At 34.6% G+C, this 25,114-nt stretch overlaps 1 protein-coding gene across 7 annotated transcripts in view; it reads right to left on the reverse strand.

The window, feature by feature from the left end:
• The window catches only part of sick (sickie), a 295,306-nt gene that overhangs the window by 218,586 nt on the left and 51,606 nt on the right, over positions 1–25,114 (reverse strand). For 3 of the 7 annotated variants that reach the window (XM_076531053.1, XM_076531054.1, XM_076531052.1), the window contains exon 1: positions 21,945–22,643. The exons of 2 other annotated variants lie outside the window; for them this stretch is intronic. In XM_076531053.1, coding sequence (XP_076387168.1) covers positions 21,945–22,628 — 684 coding nt within the window. In that variant the 5' untranslated portion in view covers positions 22,629–22,643. Of the gene's footprint in view, positions 1–769; positions 1,947–16,163; positions 16,269–21,944; positions 22,644–25,114 lie in introns of those variants that run through there. 2 more of the 7 variants (XM_076531056.1, XM_076531055.1) reach the window with 2 other exon arrangements.

Raw genomic sequence — 25,114 nt, forward strand, 5'->3', positions numbered from 1 at the left:
TATTCTTCAGCTTCTTTCTCTGGCGCGTTCGAAATCGACTCTATGCCTTTTCGAGCCGAAGTCTTCGTGGACCCGACACGAGCGAAAAATATTGGCCGCCATCCAAAACAATAAACTTTGCCGGATCCGTTCTTGCGACGATCTGAACAGCCCTTTCGAGACTTCTTTAGGTTTCCTGCGGCGAGTATAGAGAACCTCGAACGCTATACCGAGTTTCTCTTTATACGCCATAGAGCTTTCGTCGACGAAGGCGTCTTCCGGTCGCTCTGCGGTTGATTAGGAGGACACTTCTTGGGAGCGAACGTGTCGCTTGAAGGAAGTCTTAATTGACTGTTTCTTGTGTGCTTTTTCAGACGTCGTTCGTTAAGGTAACAGTGAAATAATGGACGGTATAATTGGAAAAGCGAAAATGTTAAGAATGGAACGTTGTGAAGCGTTTGTTATGATGCAAATACAGCTGAAGTACTGTTATTTTGAAAACGTTAGTTGAAGTACAGTTACAATTCGTGACACAATTCTTTTACTTAAAAAGTTTCGTTATTTTTCCGACATACCGTGTACCACAAGCACTTATTATAATATTAGAGGCATTAGAAGACTGTGTTCGCAGTATATTTAGCGAATAATATGTATGTTATTATTCCACTCGAAGATTAAATAACTCCAAGACACAAAAGGATCATAAAGCAAGGTTATCTATCGCGTTTCGATGATCGTAAATATGCAATTCACGCATAGGGATACGTCGATCGCGAAAACAGAGCCATACCTGTATGACATTCCGAGTCGAATCAGCTTTGATGTCGTCACTCGATCCGCAAACGGATCTCGGTGCTCTGATACAAGCCATGACGTCGATGCCCGTTGCCGTTAACGTCATCCGAATCCCATCAATTCACGCACACAACCGACAATCGCTAATTATCGTTTCCACTCGAGCCACACAAACCCGACGCAGAAACACCGCTGTAATTACACTCAGCATTCGTGTTGATCTGTTTATCACGACATATAATTTCCCGCGGATTAACGGAACACTCGAGTTCGTAAGCAAATGATTGATTTGCGTTAATTCGATCGTAAAACGTTTCGGCAAGTAATAGATGCTAATTGCACGGGGATTAAGCTTCTTCTTTCGTTAATTGAATACTGCTGCATATGCAACGGGTCGGATTGATATTCCTCTCGCGATACACCTTTTGTTTCGTTGCCTGATGTAACCGGCACAAGTAACGTTTCGCTCGATGCAACTGCTCGATAACCGTGTTACATAGATTTAGAGTGAATTAGTGGTATCATTTGTGATAGCGGATTGAAGTTTGAGTACAAAAATTGGAGACAGATCAAAGATAATTTCCTGACTTCGAGTTCTATTGGAAACTAGGTCGTAAGGTTGCTAATAGCTCGGATATGAAATTCAACAATTTTAGGTTGAAGCTTAGACTTATAGATTAATATTTTTAGACAGTCTTTTGATCTTTAGATAGTTAGATCCATAGATACTCAGATTCGTAGGTACTCTTGGACTGAGGTCTTTAGGTAATCTTGAGCTTGGGTTAGGTTCCAAATCTTTGGGTTCTCAGATCTGTAGGAATTTAGCTTTTTAGGTAGTCAATTCTTCAGATATTTAGCTTCTTAGGTGGTCAAATCTTTAGATATTCAGATCTTCAAATATTCAGCTTCTTAGGTGGTCAAATCTTTAAATATTCAGCTTCTCAGGTAATCAAATCTTTAGGTACCCAGCCTCTTAAATGGTGAAACCTTTAGGTAATCAGATCTGTAAATATTTAGCTTTTTAGGTGGTCAAACCTTTAGATATTTAGCTTCTGACGTGGTCAAATGTTTAGGTATTTAGCTTCTTAAGTGGTTAAATCTTTAGGTATTTACCTTCTGAGGTGGTGAAACCTTCAGGTATTCAGATCTTTAAGTATTTAGCTTGTTAGATAGTCAAATCTTCTGATATTCAGATCTCTAAATATTTAGCTTGTTAGATGGTCAAATCTTCTGATATTCAGATCTCTAAGTATTCAACTTGTTAGATGGTCAAACCTTCAGGTATTTAGCTTCTTAGGTAGACGAATCTTGAGGTATTCAGATCTTTACACATTTAATTTCTTAGATGCTTAAATCTCCAGCTAATTGGTTTCTTGGATGGTCAGATCTTTAAGTATTTAACTTCGTAGGCAGTCAAATCTTCAAATACTGAAGTTCTTCAATACTCAGGTTCTTAGATACTTAGCTCTTTAGGTGCGTCTGACATTAAGATACTTAGATCCTTAGATACTCAGGTCCTTAAATACTCAAGGTTCTTAGACACTCAAGTCTCTAGGTGCTTCTCATACTTAAATACTCAGACCTCAAGTACCAAAATCTTTTCAACATTCCTCACATATGAAGATCACACATATACATAGCTCCTGCTTGTCTTTTAACATAACTTTAACATAACTGTCCTTTAACGTAACTATACAATATCTGATCGAACATAACTGTCCTTTAACGTAACTCTACAGTGTCTGATCACGAAGTAAATTAATTTAACCGAATCGAAGAAAGACAACGTAGATAAAACAGTCGACGATAGTTTTATAAGAATAGCCGTTGAGGTATGTCCGACCGTACACGATCAATCGAGCGTGTTCCTAGATAGTTACAAGAACGATCTTGTTATCCCTTGATGCACGTGGTCTCGCGAGGCGTGTCGTCACGTTCGTTTTCTACCTCGTGTACTCAGAAGCGCATCAGCGGTGCATCAGACGTGCATCGAGCAACATGCAACAACGCGAACAAATATGAGCCCCGAGAAGCTGTTGACATTCGAGGAAATGAACGTGTTCTCACATTCTTCTTTCTTCGCGAAAGCGAACGGAGTACGATTAATGATTTCGATTCAACTATCGTTTCCTTTCATTCAAGTATACCGTGCGATACCGTGGGACGTGCTTCAATTTATGCGAGAAAATATCTTGATGTTGCTGATTTTCTATGCAATTTGTAGATTTATTGGAGGTTTGTAGATTTGTTGGAGATTTTTTGTTGAATATTCGCTCGAGGTTTTCTTAATTTTTTTATTTTTTGTGGAAGATTTTTTAGTAATTGTGGTTTGACCTTTGCTGTTCAAGTTTCTTATTGAGTTTGGATATTTATTGGTGAAGATTTTTTATTAATTGTGGTTCTATCTTTGAGGTTCAAGTTTCTGTATTAATTGTATTTTTATATGACTGAAGTTTCTGTAATAAATGTAGCTAATAGCTGTGTTTAATAATTTGAGATTTTTTGGTGGTTTTAAAGTGCTCTTTTTGTTTACAGAGTCAGATAAAAAACTTGCAGATATTCTTCACTTCTGAAGATTGCAATCAAAGTACTTAGATACTTTCTTCCTTCTTTTCTGAATAATAAAATGACTATAAGTGCCACTTATTCTGTTTTCTAATTCTTGAGACTTCAGAAGTGTTCCAAGATTTCTAATTGTTCAAGTAAAATATAGAATAACTGCAATGTCACTTGTACTATTCTTCAATAACAAGATTCGAAAGTATTTCAAGATCTCTGAACGAGAAAATGAAAAAGAACTGCAGTGTCATTTATTCAATGAATGAAAGGGTTTTCTCGTTAATTCCATTCTCCAGTGTCGAATAAAACCATTCCCCGATCGAAATTGAAAGACAATCGACGACACTCGAGAAGAAGAGACAACCGAGTTGCGCGCCTGTTTCAAGAGCACCGAAGAAAGCCTTCAATCTCTTCAACTTATCCTATTCGATATATTATCCAATTATTCAATTTCGCAGCCGATGCTCTCGCTACCCCTTATGTGTAAACATAAACTGCGATCCACTTGTGTCTTTTTCACTGCTATATTATTATCCAATCACTTTTCGGACCAACAAAAGAAGAAAGCAATGTAGCACTCATTAAACACTTGTCTACTCTGACACTTGTTCTTGCACTTCTTGGGTTACAGTGTTCTTCTTGCAATTCTTTCGACTGTACACTGTTTACTTCACTATTTTTCTGATTCTACACTGTTCATTTTACGGTTCTCATTATACACTGTTTATTTTAGGATTCTGAATCTACGTTGTTTATTTTATAATTCTTCTTATTGGACACTGTTCATTTTTTAATTTTTCTGACTCTACACTGTTCATTCTATAATTTTTGTTATTCTACACTTTTCATTTTTTACATTTCTTCCTACTCTACACTGTTCATTTTATAATTCTTCTAAATCTACGCTGTGTATTTTATAATTTTTATAATTGGACACGGTTCGTCTTATAATTTTTCTAATTCAGCACTGTCCATCTTACAATTCTTCTAATTCTACATTGTTCATCTTACAATTCTTCTGACTCTACACTGCTCATTTTAAAATTCTTCTGAAGCTACACTGTTTATCTTACAATTTTTCTAATTCTACACTGTTCATCTTACAATTCTTCTGACTCTACACTGCTCATTTTAAAATTCTTCTGAAGCTACACTGTTTATCTTACAATTTTTCTAATTCTACACTGCTCATCTTACAATTCTTCTGACTCTACACTGCTCATTTTAAAATTCTTCTGAAGCTACACTGTTTATCTTACAATTTTTCTAATTCTACACTGTTCACCTTACAATTCTCCTGATTCTACACTGATCATCTTACAATTTTTTTCACTCCACTGTCAAGTCTTCTTCTTTCAGCAATCTCCAAAATTTCACTGATGCAACATGTCATTTCAGTAATATTTAATTAACAATCCAATGGTCAAATCTATAATCGAAGAAGCTTGCTACAAACGAAAGACAGAACTCTCATCATATGTTCTTTAATTAATCAACGATTATCCAATTCGATTCTGGTAGACAATGATCCAAAGATCAAATTTATTAGAACTCTTTTTCGTACTAAACGGACTAAGTATCTTCCGACTGAACAGATAAAATTCATTAACAATAAGACAATGTCATAACTCTCTCATTTATCAACTATTAAATTTGTATATTTGTATGCAGAGTATCATATAAATTATTTATGACGAAAGTGGGACGAGTTTTAGAAAAGAAAGTTAAGTACACTTTCTACTTGTGAAGAGTGCAAAAATGGAAAGAAACGTAGAAAATTAAATTTTTGATAAAAATACAGTTGTTATAGTTCTATCATAGCTGACTCTTACATGGAAAATTTTAATATTCCACAAAATAATAAATTTTTGTAAAATGTGAAAATTTTGTGAAATCTTAAAAGAAAAATCAAGACGTGTTTTTCTTTTTAAACAAAAGGTTTACTTGTAACTTTAATATTCTAACAAGCATAATTTTTTTAAAAACTAAAAATTTTCAGAAGAATCTTACTGTATTTTTTTTAAGTTCATAGGTAAACTTTAATATTCCATATTAACATTTGATGTTTCTCTAAAAAGTACATTTTTTTAAGAGGACCTTAATATTTTTTTAAATCAAAAACTTCACTTATAACTAATACTTCAAGAAAAATTATTTCCATAAAGAAACTACAAATTTTTAAGAGAATCTCAGTGTTTTTTTTTTTGAAGCTGAAAAGTTCACATCAAACTTTAATATTCCATAAAATATTTCCTTAACAAGCAAAATATCTAAAAAGAACCTTAATATCTGTCTTTCAACCAAAAACTGCACTTAATACCCCAAAAAATAATACTTTACTAAAAAATAGTTTCCCAAAAGAATTTCAATAATTTTTTTTTAAACCGAATTCACTTATTGTTTTCCTAAACATTGAATAATGTTTAGTATCGTATTCGATAATGATCAAGATATATATCGAGTGTAAATAAAGGTGGATTCACAGTGTATTATCGATCGTATTTCCTTTCTTCTGAAAGAGGTTTGGAGACAACGTGTAGACGCGTGTAAAATCATCGCGAACGAAACTTGTTACCGAAACAGCGCGTCTCGACGGCGCGACGCACCGGACGTAACTGAATACGCGCGATGCGCACACTTCTCTATGCGTACATACTCTCGCTCCTTCTCCTCCCATCTTCCTCTCACACCCTTTTTCCCTGTCGCTTCTTCCTTTTCCCTTTATTTTTTTATGTTTTCCGATTCTATACCGTTGCTTTGCCTTCAATTTTACTCTCGCCGATGCTCCGCTGCGACACGAGCTGCCTTTTTGTGCAGCTCCTCGATGCGACACGGGAATCCCTGATTAATTCTCTGACGATTAACGCTGGATCAGTTAATTGACCAATTTACAAGTTTCTTATTTCGCATTGCTTAAATTATTAATTTATTTCTTCGAGATAAGAATTTGGGTTTTATTGATTGTTTATTTGTTTGCTTTATTTGAGACTGCAAAATAAGTATACGATACGCGTCGATAAGTTTCGTATTAAACTTTGAGTAATTGATAATCAATGTTACAGTCGATTGAGTATTAAGAAATTCAGAAATATGACGAACTTAATAGGTTTAGTGAATTTAAGAAATTTAAGAAGTTTAAAAGGTTTGAGCAAATTGAGAAGCTTTAGAAGTGTGAGACATTTATGAAACCTAAGAACTTCAAGAAATTTGAAAAATTTTTTTTAATTGAGCAGCTTCAGAAATTTGACATTTAAGAAATTTGAAAATTTTGAGAAGTTTGAGCAAATTGAGCAATATGAAAAATTTGAGAAATTTGAGCAATTTGAGAAACAAGAAATTTGAGCAATTTGAGAAACAAGAAATTTGAGCAACATGAAAAATTTGAGAAATTTAAGCACTATGAAAAATTTGAGAAATTTGTGTACTATGAAAAACTTGAGAAATTTGAGAAACTTGAGAAATTTAAGAAATTTGAGAAATTTGAGAAACTTGAAAAACTTGAAAAACTTGAGAAATTTGAGAAATTTGAGCAATTTGAGAAACTTGGAAAATTTTAGAAATTTATGAAATTCGAGAAACTTGAAAATTAAAAAAACTTGAGACGCTTAAGAATTTGCGAAATTTAGAAAATTTCAGAGACTTGAAAAACTTTTGAACTTTGAGAAATTTGAGAAATTTAAAAAATTAAAAGTTTCAAAGTAAAAAATGACTTATCTAACTTATCTAACTACTGTAATTAGAATATTGAAATCTAAAATATGCACCTATTGTGAAGTTCCTATTAGCATTTCCCCTATTCAAAAAATGCACGCATTTCATCCAAATAGTAAAACTCGCACAAAAGATTATCCCTTGCCATAACAAGCACCCCAAAAAGAACCCATGCTTCAATTTTTGGCACGCTCTCAAAATCACGTGTTCCATACAGTACATTACCCTGTAGTAACGCTACTTTACGGAAATTAGTCAACGTGACAGGGCAAAGGGCAGAAAGTATAAAGTTGAAGTGAAAGTTAATAAGATAAGGAGAAATTGATCGAGTAAGAGCAGAAGGACGACGTAATAAAAATTGCTGCGGGCCCCATAGTCTTCTAAGAAGATAATATCTTTTATCTTCGGGCGAAAATAACGCGACGTGGCCGAGGGATGAAAATAGGAACGAAAGTGGCTAGAGAGAAAAAAAAAGGGAGAAGAAGAAGAAGAGCATCTTGAGACGAGAGCTCGATTATAAGTCGTTTTAATTCAGCTTAACTGGAAACAGAGTGCACAATGAGTAAACTGAGCCTGGCTGTGGTTATTGTTCCGTAAATTAACAGAATCGAGGAAAGGCTATAAATTCGTCGATAAACGATTTTAGATTGTCGATTAGTTTACTCTGCTGTCGGACTATCAAATACGACTTAATCAAATCTTTTCGTTTGTAATTTTGAACCTTGAGGTAGGAATACGTTACAGTTGTATATTGATATATGGAACATATGTGTAATGTATGTATACATTTGTACATACACATATGTGAACACGTGTGAACATATGTGGACATATATGTAATATGGCAAATATGTACACTGTGGTATTTAAACACGTTTATAAATGTCATGTTATAACAATGCAGAGTCATGTGATTTCATATGCAAAAATATTAATGTGTTTCCATGTTTAATTATTATCAACCATGTGTCATATGTGGTATATGGATATAGTCAATAATATATATATTTATTTAATGTATATATTTTAATAAGTGATATAGATATCTTCAGTACATATATGGTCTACTATATCCTTTGGTTTGATACATATGTGATCATACATATCTAATAGCTGGTATATGTATTTCAGGTACATATGTGATTTAGGATGTCCTTCTTTTATGCACATGATGTGTATGTGTATGTATCACATATGTATGTAAATGTGATGTATATATACATGTGATCATATACATCCACATATGATCACATATATATAAGTGCATACATGTGTATTTTGGGTGCATACACATGTATGCACATGTATGTATTTTAGGTGCATACATGATATAAAATTTTCTTTTTCTTATGTACATATGTGGTATAAAAAAACATTGAATAAATATTAAACTGAAGACATCGACACAAATAGAATCAGCTGTTCATTCAACAAATTTGTGGAAAGCGAGAAGAGCTTGGGAACCGTGTACGCAGAGCTGATCGATATTCGACTTGGCATCGATTATCGTGCAGGTTGCCACTGGCTAGGCGGTGGTATAGGTGCGTTAAAAGGCAACACGATGACCGGCATTACAATTAACGATTGTGCTCGTACGTGAATCGGCCGGAATAGTAATCGATAGTACAGCACCTGCGAAGAATGCTCATGATTGTTACCCTCGTCTCATAGTCAGTGTCCACGAACGAAATTCCCTTCGAGCCTCTGACGGTCCTTCGCTTTTTCAATCGCTCCGCCGACACAACGACCGACTCCTCATTTGCATGTAATGGATTTCCTAGATTGGAAATTAAAATTAGCCATTCCACGGACATCGTTTAAGTAACCTCGAAATAACGTTTGTTATTTTTTTAACCTGTGGGTCTGCGATATGGTGAAACGCTATGATAGACTGTTCAATTTTAATATGTGTGAAAGTCACATTAATAACATACATATATAAAAATGATGTTAATAACATGTATGTGTGAAAATGACATTGATAATGTACATGTATTATAGTAACATTAATAACATATGCACATGAAGATATTAATGAGATGAACATATGCATATGATATTAATAATATACATATATGAAAATGATCTTAATACCATACACATATGAAAATGATCTTAATAACATACACATATGAAATTGATCTTAATAACATACACATATGAAAATGATATTAATAACATACACATATGAAATTGATCTTAATAACATACATATATGAAAATGACATTAATAACATACACATATGAAAATGACATTAATAACATACACATATGAAATTGATCTTAATAACATACACATATGAAAATGATCTTAATTACATACACATATGAAATTGATCTTAATAACATACACATATGAAATTAATCTTAATAACATACACATATGAAATTAATCTTAATAACATACACATATGAAAATGATCTTAATAACACATACATATGAAAATGTACTAATAACATGTACATATATCAAGGTCAGTAAGAACATGTGCATCTATAAGTGACCTCACTAGCATATACGTATGCAAATGACGTTACCAATATACATATATGTATGTCATTACTAATATGTACGTATGTAAATGAGGTTCATGACATCAACATACATAAGTGACGTTATTAACACATACATATATAAGCGATATTAATAATATGTACATGTTTAAATATCATTAAGGACATGTACATATGCAAGTGACATTAAGGACATATATGTACATACGTGACATTAAACATACATGTATGAGTGACATTAAAATATATATACAATGTATAAAACATAAAAACCACTTTAGACATGACGAAGTAAAATTGCATATGTAATATAAGATTTACCTAATTGTCGAAAATAATTGTTAAAAGAGCGTACGAAGTACCGAGAGATTTATTGAAATACGGGTTAAAGTGGCTACGTTTCGGCAGACGAATCAGGTTTCTGTCCGTGAGATTTCGTTCTCCCCTCGTCGTACCAATTCAACCGGAATTTCCGCAGAGTTTCCACTTTGAAACGTCATCCTCGGCGATACAAATAAATTTCTGGCCCGTTTCGAAACGTATGAAATCGAGACTTCGAATATCATCGTCTGCCTCCACCCTTCGTAGAATCATAGCAGAATTCGTAAATGAAGTCGTTAAAGGGTAGCAATTCATTTACCCGCCACATTTCGTTACGTTACACGTCAAATTTTACTTTTCACCGGTTACCACTAAATTTAGAGGGTGGTACGAGATGGAAAGAGAGAGGGGAAAAGAGATAGCGAAAGTCGGAAAAGGGGTGGCTGCGCCTTTGTCGTCCGATTATGAAGGGGCTACTCGATGGACGCCAAGAGAATGGGGCGATGAAATTAGGTTTGCCTTGGCCACGATATCGAGACGGGACAGTCAGTCGAAATGAAAAAGACGTCCAAAAGAGACTACCAGAGGGAGTGTAACGATCGTGAGCAAATAATCCGACCAACGGGAGAAAATTATCCTCTTTGTTCGATAGCTGATCGATCGGACCAGAAAATGTTTCGAACATGGTAGCAATTTTGTGTTGATACATGAGAAATAAGGTATGGCAAAGAAAGTGAAGTATAGAAAGGGTGGAAATTGTAGAAATTGGTGAGTGTTATAGTGTTAGAGTTATGTTAGTAAAACACATAAGGGTACAAGTGATGGGCAGAAATTTATAAATTAGGATCTTAGGCAATTTGGTTAGATTTTACAAATTTATGACATTTACAACTTTCAGATATCTTACTCTTTAAATTTATAATTTTTTAATTTTTAAATTTATAGTTCACTCAATGTTCAATTCTTCATGTATGAAAATTGTGAATTTTAAGAATTTTTAAATGTAACTATAGAAATAGCAAGTTTCAAAATTTTTAAGTTTGCAAATTTATGAGAAAACTCAAAAGTTTGGAAACATAGAATCATCGAATGTACTTTACAAGTTTTCAAGCCGAATAATTGATCACCCATCAATGCCTAGTGGTGCACGTCACATGCACGTCGATGCAACTCCCCCTCATGAATGCAGTTGTCCATCACTGACGTGCAATAGATACTCAATTGTCCACGATACAAACTACATCCAAATAAAAATAACACATAGTGAAAACCATGAAAAATATTTGTCACAGTATAAATCCCATGTGTTACGTTAAACGAATACATAAATAAAACGCCCTACCCTACAATTCCTGGATATTCAAATGTTATAATAAATTAATACTCTCGAAATTTTAAATAATGATAAATTAACACTCTCCGAATAAAAAAGCTAGAAAAGACTGAAGGTAGGTGCATTAATAATACTAAAACCTCTATTTGCGTGATAAATGTGCAGGGTGCAGACCTTAAAATTTATGCACATACGAAAGATGTGCACTTGTGCCATGTCCTCTTTATTTCTCGACGGTCATTGCCCCGAATTTCTCTTTCTCTGTCCCTTTCGTTCGGCCACTCGTTGCAAATGAACCCATGTGCTGACCCACCCCCTTTCTCACTACCCATTTTTCCCTTTCGACGTATCTTTTATTCCGGCGTTTACCGTTTATAACTTGCACGTTACATACATACCGGATGAACAAAATGGTAATTATAAGCAATTTTAATAATGGTAGGGAAACAACCCCTTAATGTAAACGTCAATAATTTTGATATCATTTTGGTCAGTTTTAACTGACTACTCTGAAAGGTTTGTTATAATTTCATGAAGAGATTAATATCGATGGGGATCATTTTTTGAGGTTAGGAAGAGGGGTGATTTTTTGAGATTAGAAAAAGGGATGATTACTTTAAGGTTAAAAGAGGATGGTTTTTTTAAGACTTGAGAAGAGATGATTTTTTTAAGATTTGGGAAGAGATGATTTTTTTAAAGTTAGGAAAAGGGGTGATTTATTTAAAATTAAAAAAAGAATGGTTTCTTCAAGATTAAAGAGAGAATGATTTTTTAAGGTTAGGAAGGGGAATGATCTTCATAAAGTTAAAGAATCAATTTAATTTAATAGACAATTTCTAAGTAGTTGTAATATTTTGACTTCAAAGTAATTCAAAATATCCATTGATAAATTCGCACCCCTTTAAACATTACAGTACATATTAAATCCACACTCTGTAGAACTAATCACAAATACCTGAATGAAATCTGTATAAAATTTCAAAAGCACCTGCAAAGTGTATACTAAAAAGTAAACCTGAACAAGAATGACAATAAATAATCTTAGCCGTTAAGGGCTTCTTAGGGGAGTATTAAGGAGGACCATGGGGTCTCGAGCGTGGACCAAGCTGATTCGGATACGGGTTTCATGGGACTTGTCGCGTAAAAATAACTTGTTCCTTCCGGATTTTCGTAGTCATGACAACGAGTTTCCTCGAATCTCGAGAGGGTACGATACGTTTTGTGCCGCATGCTGCAGGACACGTACGCTTCTCATCCAGAGGGAAGAGGGTGCATCCTCCGTTCGTTCGTTCTTGGGGGACGATAACTCGGTTACGAAGGTTCTCAACTTCGACTCACTTTTGGCAAGTCAAAGCGAAATATTCTGATCAATTTTCCCTGTCTGAAAATATCTTGGCATTTTGCCAAAATTGTCAAGCAAAAAGGAAAGCAATAATATTCAACTTTCAGGACTTTTAAATACAGGGGGTCTACTTTAAAAGAATTTCATTATCTATTAAATACTGCAAATACAATTTTATTGTTGAAAGATGAGACATATTATACATTCTATAGATAAATATTTTTGTTTGATACTTTGAAAACTTCCTTTTCTTGTTCCCATTTATATTTTCCTCCATGTTTCCCTATTACTACCCTTCAATTATTTTAATCATTTGAAATGGAAGTACACTGAGTTGCTCTTCAAATTATCCGAAATGGGAAGTTTGTGTAGCGATTCTACTCTTTAATCACATAAATAATTTGAAAGGGTGATCTATTTGAAACTCTGTATCTCCAACAAATAAATTCGAAATGCAAATCCCGTGTATATCTGTCGAAACTTAAAGCACATAAATTTGAAATGTGAACCCCATTTCCAAAGTTCCGTTTTTGCATGTTTAATGCACCGTAAAGTTAGAGAAGTGTGACATTAAGGGTGCATAAACGTAAAATGAAAATTTCCTGCTCAGTGGGTTAATCATTTGGCATTCTTCGAACAGAAGCAGATGTCAGTCGCTTCTCCACTTTCTCGTGGCTCGAACGGCGCCACGTGGGTTATGTTTTATGAATGAGTTACACCTACGCATCATTAAGATGCGCTCCAGCTAAATATACCTGGATCGCAGTCGGTAACACAACGATGCAACCGGGCCCTACCCTTCCATTGTACATTGTGAGACGTCGTGTGGGCATCCTGTGCAAGAAAACTGGCCCACACGAGACGATCTTAACGATCCTTAAGCTGTTTCACCGGTGCACGTGTACATGCGAGTTTCACGCGAAAACGAGCGACGATACTTTCGCTCGTGGGACGCGGTTAGTCGAATGCGTGTAACCTTTTCACCGCTTCTGTTAGATCCTGTTCCTATTATTCATTTCTCGAACCTTCTTTCGAGGGAGCCGCCTCTTTCAAAGAGTATGCTAATCAGGGGAGGAAGTAATAAGATGTAGGGAATCAAGGGGGAGTGATTTAGGTTTAGAAATTTTTTTCATTTTACTTATTTTAGTTTAGAATGGTTGAGTGCGAGGAAGAATAAATCTTGGTTATGTAAATTGTATAAATAATCTTGGGAATTCAAAGTGGTGAGGAAGTGAAATTTCTTTTGGGAAGAGTAAGAAAGGTATAAATAGTATTGAAATTTGCAATGGCTTTATGTATAATTATATTGATTATTGAATATTAGAAATATTCAAGGTTATTGTATATTCTAGCATGACTGGAATTATAATAGCTTTTTAGCTCTTGAGGAACAATATTCAATTATAGTTACTTCATCCATGGTAATAAATATATGAAACTTTTCTTCGTAGTACAACACATAAAGGAATAAATAATATTTACATATGTGGTATGTTTATTTATGTATATTTGTGTTTGTTACTATGTATTAATGATATTTTAACATGATAAGTGACATTGTTTTCCAAATCTAGAAGAAATAAATTATCATTGCTCAACGGAGCTGAAAGGTCTGCCATTATTCAAAATGGCGTCGTGACACGTAAAGAAATTAATAATTACGATTTGTGAAAAGTTTAATTATGTAATGCGTTTATTATTAAGTATCAATGATACTTTGACATAATTAATACTCCACTTGTTCAAATTTCGAAGAATACTCGATAAATTATGTTTATAATCAACGAAGTGTCGAAATGTGCGCCCGCCATCATGCAAGATGGCGGCCATATTGGCACGCAACTCGCTCAAGTTTTAATTTCGATCTTCCAAATAATTTAGATCTTACAAATTAGTGTAAAATAGTACAAAGTTAGTGTAAAAATATTTCTAACTGATTGAACTAATGTAAATAAATAATTTAAGCAAAATCGTTTTTTTAACTTTTGTCACTGAATGGTATAAAATTTCTGAATACAAATATTCTCCCATAAATATAATACTAATTTAAAAATTACGAAAATTGGAAAATTAGAATTGTGGAAACTCAGAAAACCTGTAACCTAAAGTCCAAAAATATTAAAAAATACAGAAGTACCAAACTTTGAAAAGTATTCAACAAAATTTAAACTTATAAATCTGACCAATCTTCAACTTCTCGATTTAAAAATTTAGAAACTTGATAAAGAGTAAAATTACAAAATTGAAGAATCTGTAAAAACCTACGATCTGTCTAAACCTACAATCTAAAAATATAAGTACATTAAAATAAATTTTCCAATTATATTAAAAATTTTTAAACGAATTGATAATAACAGTGATAAACGATTAGTCCATCTCAAACACACAAGTTCGTTTCCCAAAAAAAACCTGTCCTTTTGCAAGCAAACGTGCCATTCGAGTCGTCCGATTTCACACGTCCGAAAAGTTGCCATAAATTCCGTCGAAGCAGCTGAAAATCCCGCAACAGAAGAGAGGATCTACTATTTTATACGAATCTGTAGGACAGACGCGTGCCGTTCGCGGAAACAAACCGACCGTTCGCATTACGGATTCGACAGGCGTCACTTCGAAATTGCAATAATTCTTTCGACTCACGTATCCGTGAGTCGTATGGAAGACGGAACAGACACGCTCGCTAACTTACTTCAAAAAGCTTTAACGAGCTTCGACGTTTGTTGAGGGTCGCCACGCTCCGGGGACGTGGTCTGATATGATCGTGTCTGATTCAGGAGTAGCTTTTTCCTCGCTCGTTTTTGCCCTCGGGATACTTGCGCGGAAAGGGAAAGGTTCTTCCATTTTGCATGGTCGAATAAACAAATCCATCGTTTTAGTGACTTCTACGGGTTATTGTTATTCCAACTGGTTACGGTTTTATGATTCGTTAACGATTGGTTAACTGATGTCATGTGGAATCAGATAAACTGGACTGTCTTTGGGAGTACATGTAATGTCGTATAATAAATATTTTGAAGTAAGAGAATGAACTGACTCGTGCTTTGATTTGTTCTCTTTGACTCGTTTTGGATGATTAAATGTTAGACTACTATTTGAACTGGTTTTAAGAGTACATAATATATGTGATACAATGAACCATTTTAATCAAGAACAAAATAAATTTGGGTCAATGTTTCATATCTAAATAAAGTTAGATAAATTTGTCAATTTAAAAGGTAATGAAGAAAGAAAGAAAATTAAAAACAAGGTTTAAAAAGGCAAAAATAAAATTAAAAGCAAGGTTAATAAAATTAAATACAAAATCAATAAAATTAAAAATATCGTTAATGAAATTAAATACACAGTTAAAAAAATGAAAAACAATACTGATGAAGTTGAGGAGCAAATATAAATGAAACGAAAGACAAAATTCATAAAAATAATTTAACAAAAAATTTCATTAAAATTAAAATGCGAAAAAGAATTGTTGTACAAATAAATAATGTCAGCTTGCATTATTTTGCCTTAAAATAATAATGACACATAACTACCCTAAATTACCAATTCCTGTTATTTCATACACTTCATCAATTTTACATAAAAGAATTTTTTTAAATTTCAAAGGCATCTTACCTTAATTGTAGTATTATGTTGCAAATGTAAATCCAACGTGTATATTTCGTTTGCCAAAAGATTTTCAAGTAAAATTTCTAACGCTTCCATAAATAATCTTAACGATTCACGAATTTCAATAAGACAAGAAAAATAATTCAGTAAACTAGTAAAGTAACTAAAAGTAAAACTGAAAGGAAAATTCCAAGTTTTCTATGAAAGAAAAGAAGGTGTTCTAAGCGCAGAGTAGCACTATTCAACGCGATGACGTTCTTCTAACCCTAATCAGGAAGAGAAGAAGCTCCCCTTTTCTACGTAAACGTAAACGAAAAGAGTACCGTGACACGAAACGAGCGTCGTATTCTCATCACACGACTCTCTTAAACTACGTGCCTTCGCTTTTCCAGTAACATACAATAGCCTCAAAGGACAACCGCGAAAGTACAAAGTGAAAGCATTGCTAGAAAGAAAAAAGGGGCGCTAAAGTAATCGGCGGTGACAACGCGTATACAGCATAATCATCTTCACAATGTTTCTTACTGTCGCGGAGGGAGAACAAATATTCGAAAAGTCAGATGTATTTTAACACCACTCACTTTTTTTTCGAATTATTTGATGGGAAATTAAATGGGATAATTTCGTAGAGTGTGAGAATGGTGGTTGAAAAGAGGGGTTAGATATGTTTGGGAAATAATTTCGAAATTTGGGATTTAGGGATTTAGGAATTTAGGAGTTTGGGAATTTAGGGATTTGGGAATTTAGGAGTTTGGGAATTTAAGGATTTGGGAATTTAGGAGTTTGGGAATTTAAGGATTTGGGAATTTAGGAATTTAGGGATTTGAGAATTTAGGGACTTGGGAATTTAGGGATTTTGGGATTTTAAGGACTTGGGAATTTAGGAGTTTGGGAATTTAGGGATTTGGGAATTTAGAAGTTTGGGAATTTAGGGATTTGGGAATTTAGGGATTTGGGAACTTAGGGATTTGGGAATTTAGGGATTTGGAAATTTAGGAGTTTGGGAATTTAGGGATTTGGGAATTTAGGGATTTGGGAACTTAGGGATTTGGGAATTTACGGATTTGGGAATTTAGGGATTTGGGAATTTAGGGATTTGGGAATTTAGGGATTTGGGAATTTAGGGATTTGGGAATTTAGGGATTTGGGAATTTAGGGATTTGGGAATTTAGGGATTTGGGAATTTAGGGATTTGGGAATTTAGGGATTTGGGAATTTAGGGATTTGGGAATTTGGGGATTTGGGAATTTAGGAGTTTGGGAATTTAGGAATTTGGGAATTTGGGAATTTGGGAATTTAGGAGTTTGGGAATTTAGGGATTTGGGAACTTAGGGATTTGGGAATTTAGGAGCTTAGAAATTTAGATATTTGGAATTTGCGAATTTGGAAATTTAGGAATTTGGAAATGTGAAAATTTGAAAATTTTGGAACACTGGAAATGTAGGAGTTCAAAAATATAAAAATTTGGAAGTTTAGAAATTTAGGCTTTTACCAATTTCGAAATTTCGAAATTAGAAAACGCAGAAATTGCAAATTTAGAAGATTTAAAAATTATCAAATTTGGAAACGTAGAAATTCATGAATTTTACAATTTGGAAATTTGATATTGCAGTGGTTTGTACATGTGAAGTGTAAAAATGATGCACTCATAAATCCTTGACATCTCAATCTAAAAATTAAAAAATCCTATATTCGACGATTTTTAAATTTAATATCAACTTGGCATCGTTCCGAGTAAAAATATCCGAACCCGTTAAAATGGAACGTAAAATTCCACGGAAGGGAAAGAAAAGTAAAAGGAAGGTAGAGGGGTGGATACCCTAACGACGGAGCAATTTTCTCGGGGCTGCAAATTGCCAATTGGACGATAAATGATTTAGGTCGTGTAAGCACATAGCTACATGTTAGTTCGCAGAATTCGATGGGGACGAACCTACCCCAAGGCAAACCACGTATCTATCTCCGCCTGTTCGACTATCTTACCGACAAAATAGATCTTTAATTCAATCGTAGTCTCTCACGGTGACTCACGGTTCTTTACACTTCTCTTAATTTAATATCACGATATGGAGAAATCACTTGGAAATACGTGATTTATTTGTTTTAGGGGAAATGATTAATTTTTGGCAATATGAGATTGGGGGAATGTTTAGGTTTATATTGGGAAATTTTATTAGTTAGGTTCATGCAAATTTATGAGGAAGATTAATAGTATTATGTAGGAGATTAAGGAGATATTTATTATTTTATTATTTAGGTTCATGCAATTTTAGTTTTTAGGCCCATGCAATTTTATTTTGAAGATTAATAGTATTACTATATACAGGGTTAATAAGAGGGTAGTTAATATGTTAAGCACTGAATTAATTTGTTAGATATTGATTTTGTGAGGAAATACTTTAGATGAATTATGTTTGAAGAAATTTCAGAGAACTGTTTTATTTTTCTGTTGTGTTTATTGAGATATGGGGGTGAATTTTAGTTAGTACATGAATGACATTATTTGAGGGTTAAAAAATTTAAGAACTATATTTTCAAATACCTACATTTAAAATATGAAAATATGGAAACTTAACAATCTAAAAAATCAGTGAACTTGTAAACCCTCAAATTCAAACTTCATCCCTCCAATTTAAAAATTGAAATGAAATGACTATCGTGACTCTTCTTCCACTTTCCTTCATCAGAAAAATCCTCCACTTATCTAACCTCCATTTTACCCTACCTCCATTTTTATTCAAAATACCTTCAAAAAAATTCAGTTCAAATTCCATAAAAATCGAAATGACTATAGTCTCCTCCATTTTCCTTCTTCAGAAAGCACTTCCGCATTTTATCCAAGAACCCACCCCCCATTTTCATCCAAGAAACCTCGCAATATTTTCCAAAACTCGTTCTTTTTGGGGTAAATGCGTTCGAAAGGTTTCTCTCGAAGGGTAGATCTTCCAGGTTATCAAATATGCTGCCCGAGGGTGTGAAGGTACTTTGATCAAACCCAAGAAGGCTTCGTTTCTCCCGCGGCTCCTCTCGGTTCTCCCAGGATGTTTACTTTAAGGGATGCCACTGGCTACCAGCATCTTCCAGGAAGGACTGCACTTCTCTTCCTTATATATATTGCACAGGAATTGCTCTTTGTTCGTCTCTTTGGTTCCAGAATGAAGCCGCTTTCATTACCGAACTGTTTCACAGCCGGATCGTTCGCACGATCAAAGGAGAGATTGACTTTGTTTATTAAGCGTCACAACTCTGCTCTTTGCTTTAAACTAATTAACCGGGATATGTGCGAACCGGGATTAGAGGGTGATTTCGGGGAAAACGAGATTGAGACGTATATTCTATAACCTACCCTTACTCTTGTTAAAAAACAAGATATAATAAAGTTAATAGATATACAACTTTATACATATTTATAAAATATGTAACTTCGTAAAAATTTATAAAAATGTAACTTCGTAAGAATTCATAAAATATGTAACTTCATAAGAATTTATAAAATATATAACTTCATAAGAATTTATAAAATATATAACTTCATAAAAATTTATAAAATATGCAACTTCATAAAAATTAAAAGAATATAAAATTTCATAAAAATTAAGTAAACATGCAACTTCATAAGAATTTATAAAATACACAACTTCATAAAAATTAAATGAATATGCAATTTCATAAAAAATTAAGTAAACATGCAACTTCATAAGAATTTATAAAATACACAATTTCTTAAAAATTAAATGAATATACAATTTCATAAAAAATTAAATAAATATGCAACTTCATAAGATTTTATAAAAAACACAACTTCATAAAAATTAAAAGAATGTACATTTTCATAAAAATTAAGTAAATATACAACTTCATAAGATTTTATAAAAAACACAACTTCATAAAAATTAAAAGAATATACATTTTCATAAAAATTAAGTAAATATGCAACTTCATAAAAATTTATAAAACATGCAACTTCATAAAGAGTTACAAAATATATTACTTCAAAGAAATAAAATAAACAAACAACTTCATAAAAATTAAATAAATAATTTAGGAAAAAATTTGAAAAAAAATGAAGAAGAGCAATTTAAGCAAAATAGCTGACGAAGCAATGAATCCGGCGAAATATCCCGAGCGTGCAAGTGGCTAATATCACAGCCGGCCGTTGTCTCGTTATTCTCTCGTTCTGTTTCCACGTTCGTCTTTCTGTTGATTTTTGCTTGTTGATTGTACGTGTCCGTCTCTGTTTCTCTCGGTTTTCATTCGCTGTCTCTACCGCGTTTCATCCCTCGAGGCGGATTCGAGGCAAGAGCCGATTTTCGCGTCCCTCATCGAGCTAATTTCGGAAACCGAGCTGCAAATTTGCGGTACGACGCTATCGAGTTTTACTTCATTTCACCGGTTACCGCGGGCGATTTGTACGACCACAGTTACTTTGTTCTCGTCGTTTTCCACCCTGGAACTGATAAAAACCATCGCTCCACTCGATTCCCGTGATTTACCGCGGAGATTGCACTTCGATTACCGATATTTAAGCGCGGATCAAACGAGATTCAAACTCTTTCTCTGTAATACTCTACATTGATTATTCAGATTAATCATCGCGTTTCATAGACATGCACACACGTACGCAAATTTTTTTATGTTGTAAGGATTACGTTATGTTGGTGTTTTCAACCTTCAGAATAATTCAGAGAAAATTTGAAACAATTGGGAAATTTGATATTTTTAGACATTTAGAAAATTTGAAATTTTCAAACATTTGGGAAATGTGAAATTTTTAGACATTTAGAAAATTAGAAAATTTGAGACAAATGGGAAATTTGAAAATTTTGAACATTTAGAAAATTTGAGACAATTGGGAAATTTGAAAATTTTAGACATTTGGAAAATTTGAAAATTTCAGATATTTGGGAAATTTGAAAATTTTGAACATTTGGGAAATTTTAAAATTTTGAACATTTAGAAAATTTGAAAATTTGAGACAATTGGGAAATTTGAAAATTTCAAGCATTTGGGAAATTTGAAAATTTGAGAAGGAAGTTTTATAGAAAAGGGTGAAATGTACTCGAATAGGGAATTGAACAGGAAGCTTCGATGAAATTGCTTCTGTTTTTCAATTAATTCGAAACGCGTTTTCAACGAGGAGACAAACGACGATGCGTGTTCGTGACAGCTCATTTTCAATTCGAGAATCCTCGTAACCACATCAATTCCGTGTTTCAACTTTACCGACGTTTTCGCTGAGTTTTGTGAATGAAATAGCGCGCACCATTTCACCCTCGAACGTGTATTTTGACAGTGTACTGACAAACGACGTAGAACTACAAATTGCATGACCTATTGATCTACTTTCAGTGTTACGTATTATAACAAAATCTACAAACTTCAACATTTTTAAATTCTAATATTTTTATTGGAACACCTGCAAATTTCTAGCTAAAGAATTTTTTAATTTGATCTCTTGCAAATTTATAAATTTTAGAAGTTTGGAAACTTGGAAATTTAGAAATGTAGCAGAAAGAAGTTAGAAATTCACAAACGTAGCGAAATGAAGTTAGAAAATCACAAACGTAGCAAAATTAAAAAATAAAATTCAAAAATGTAGAAATTCGCAAATAGAGATATAAGGTGATCAATAATTATCAAATCGAGAACCACATTGTACCACTTCTTCAGGAAGATTGTAAGAGTGAATTACGAGTAATGGTGACCCATCCATGACTTCTAACATGTATCCTTTGCTATCTCTCTTAATAGCACAAGTTAAAATTCCCTAATTTCCAAAAACTCTACCTGCTGCGTAGTCTTCCCCCGATGTTGCCACTGATAAAAATGCTCCACGTTCAACGACCATCCAGGTGCAAAGCTAAATCCCTCGGTAGGTACTTGTGACGAGTTGGCAGCCGCGGCGATCGCCTGTTGGTACACAGGATCCGGCAATTCCGTGTAAAGTCCTCTTCTCCCGAACCATCCACCGAACACGCACTTATCCTCCACTTGTCCAGCGTCTATCCGCGATTGCATCAACTCCTTCTCCATCGTGTACAACGACTCGAACTCCAGAAACGACATTTCCGCTTCGTTTCCGCCGCTACTAGAGGAGACCCTTAATCCGAGACCCATCTCGCTCTGCAGAAACTCTTCTTCGAACACTGACACGTATCTTCTCGGCGAACGTTTCGGGGAACCTTTCGAACAATGCGTCTGCAACATCTGTTGTCTCTGATCCTCCTTCTTCGCTGATTTCTTACACGCTTCCGCGGTCTGAGACAAGCGGCGAGAAGATGTGGATGAAACGGACGAGTGAGACTTGGCTGGACTCGACGACGGGGAATCCGAGTTCGAATCCTGCGACTTTTTCATCGGACTTCCGGGTATCAACGATTTTGTGGAAGTTAGCTTGCAGATCTTGCTCTTGGGTTTTGTACCGTTGCCTCGGGGGAATATCGGCGACGATTTGAGTCCTGATGCAGACATTGTAGCTGCATCTTCTTTCTATCGACACGATGTTATTCCTCATGGATCATGTGAATGTTGAGTTTCAGGTTAAGAGATTTAGTCTTATGGATGAAAATGATAAAATGCTGTTTCAAAATAGGTTATTTTATCCTTCTCAGTAGAAGATTGAAGAGGATCTCGGAAGACGAGCCTTCGATCACTATCACTTCCACACCACTCACATGTCACACATGTGTAGATACAACGAAGTCACCAAAATCATATCTGATCGTATAACTGAATTAACAACCTCGAAACACCTTTCAAATTTAATATCAGACAACTAACAATTTCAACATGACCTTAACCTCACATGACCCTAATACTCTTCTCTCACTAACCTCACATGACTCTTCTCTCAATAACCTATTAAACGCACCTGTCAATCCTAATATGAAACTAATGGCAAAATTATACAACGTATTAAAAGCTATTCAACCTGAATGATAAGATTCAAATGACCGTAGAATGTAGGTGAATTAACACTGCACTGGTAGCAGAAGAGATATGGGAATAAGAGAAATCGCGAACCGATAGCATGATCCTCCGGATGAATGGAGACGAGCACCCTTAGAAGGATCCTCGGCAGGACTGACGGTGTTTCGAAGCATCCGATGCGCCGCAGGACGACGTAGTTGAGCTGCAATTGTGCGCGGGCGCACGCCAACTCGTCGAACGCGTACAACAACAACGTTCGCGTGTCTCCATGCGAAAGATGAAAAGAGAAACAAACAGAGAAGCCACAATTATTTCACTCGCGGCAACGCCTGCAAATTTCGAGCGTTCTCCTGTTGCGGAAAAAGCGTCGAGAGGTGCTTCAAATTTTCGAACTGACACTTTCGACGTTTTTATGCTTCCTTATAGGTGACTTTTAGATTTTTGTATTTTGGAATTGACTGTTTTTTAATTTTTGTGTTTTTGAGGGTTTGTAGATTTTTGGGTAAGGATGGTTTGCACATTTTTGTATTTTCGAAGGGATGGTTTATACATTTTTATATTTTCTGGGGGGTGGTTTGCAGATTTTGGTATTTTCAAAGGGAAAGTTTGTACATTTTTATATTTTCTAAGGGATGGTTTGCAGATTTTTATATTTTCTGAGGGGTGATTTGCAGATTTTGGTATTTTCAAAGGGAAAGTTTGTACATTTTTATATTTTCTAAGGGATGGTTTACAGATTTTGGTATTTTCAAAGGGATGGTTTGTACATTTTTATATTTGCAAAATGATGATTTAAGAATTTGGAAATTTGGAAATTTGGAAATTTGAGAAATTTGAGAACTTTGGAATTTGGGAACTTAGAACTTTGAGAATATTGAGTTTGAAGGATTTAGTGCTCCAGAAATGTAAGTTTCAGGAATTTAGAAATTTGAGAATTTGGAAATTTGAAGGATTGAAGATTTCGGGATTTGTAGATTTGATGATATAGATCTTTAGGAATTTAGAAATTTGGAAATTCAGGGTTTAAGGAACTTGGGAATATAAGAATTTGAAGATTACAGGATTTTCACCCTTAGCAAAAGAAGCTTTTTGTGAACTTGGATGTTTGGCAATTCAAAGATAATTTCTCCCAACCTCTACAGTCTCACCAAACTCACATTAAAACATTCCTCCAAACAACCTTCATATCCAAACAACCTAACCATATCCGTGGCTCATTACACGCCGTTCAATTTTACCCCCAACTTCGAAAATCTCGTTAGAGTCCGTCAGTCTCCGGTTGTTTAGCATGCATCCAAAATCTTCTGGTGTGCTGAACATTCGCTATAAATATGTAGATGATTATGGGGGTTATGGTCGCGCTCGCAGTGTGTCGGCACTCGTCACGTTGTCCTATCAGGAAGCAAGGGGGGTGTTCTTTTTTTCTCGAGGGTGGAACGTTTTTCGTGTACCTTTTGCGCTACAACCACCATCGTCGGCAACGATTCTACAATCGTGAACAAGAACCGGGCAGCTTTCACTCGTTTCTCGAGTGCTTTTATAATATTCACCCCCCGTGTACACATACTGGCTCGTGATTTTTCCTGTTCGAACCCCTCTTGAAAATGGTCCGGATGATCGGAGATCGCTGGAGAGCTCCTTTCGATACCGACGCTTCTCACTTTTGTTGCCGTCCTTATCGCGGCTTTTCGTTCGCCGACAAAAATGAGAACACCTCAAATAACACCTACGCTGTGAACTTTAACGTAGGGTTCACAGTATGATGGAAAATAATGGAACGGCGCTGGATATTTGGACCTCACACGAACGATCCTCTTCCACAAATGTTTCATAACACCCAGATAATATTCGCCATTAACATTTTGTCCCTGTGGAACGAATTTCCGAAGTATAATTCCTTTAGAATCGTAAAAGCAAATTAACATTGTCTTCTCGAGGGACTTTCCAAAGCTTGCAAATTCCAAAATTTCCAAATTCCAAAGCTTGCAAATTCCAAAATTCCCAAATTCTAAAATTTCCAAATTCCA

The sequence above is a fragment of the Megachile rotundata genome, chromosome 4 (assembly GCF_050947335.1).
Source record: "Megachile rotundata isolate GNS110a chromosome 4, iyMegRotu1, whole genome shotgun sequence".
NCBI lineage: Eukaryota > Metazoa > Arthropoda > Insecta > Hymenoptera > Megachilidae > Megachile > Megachile rotundata.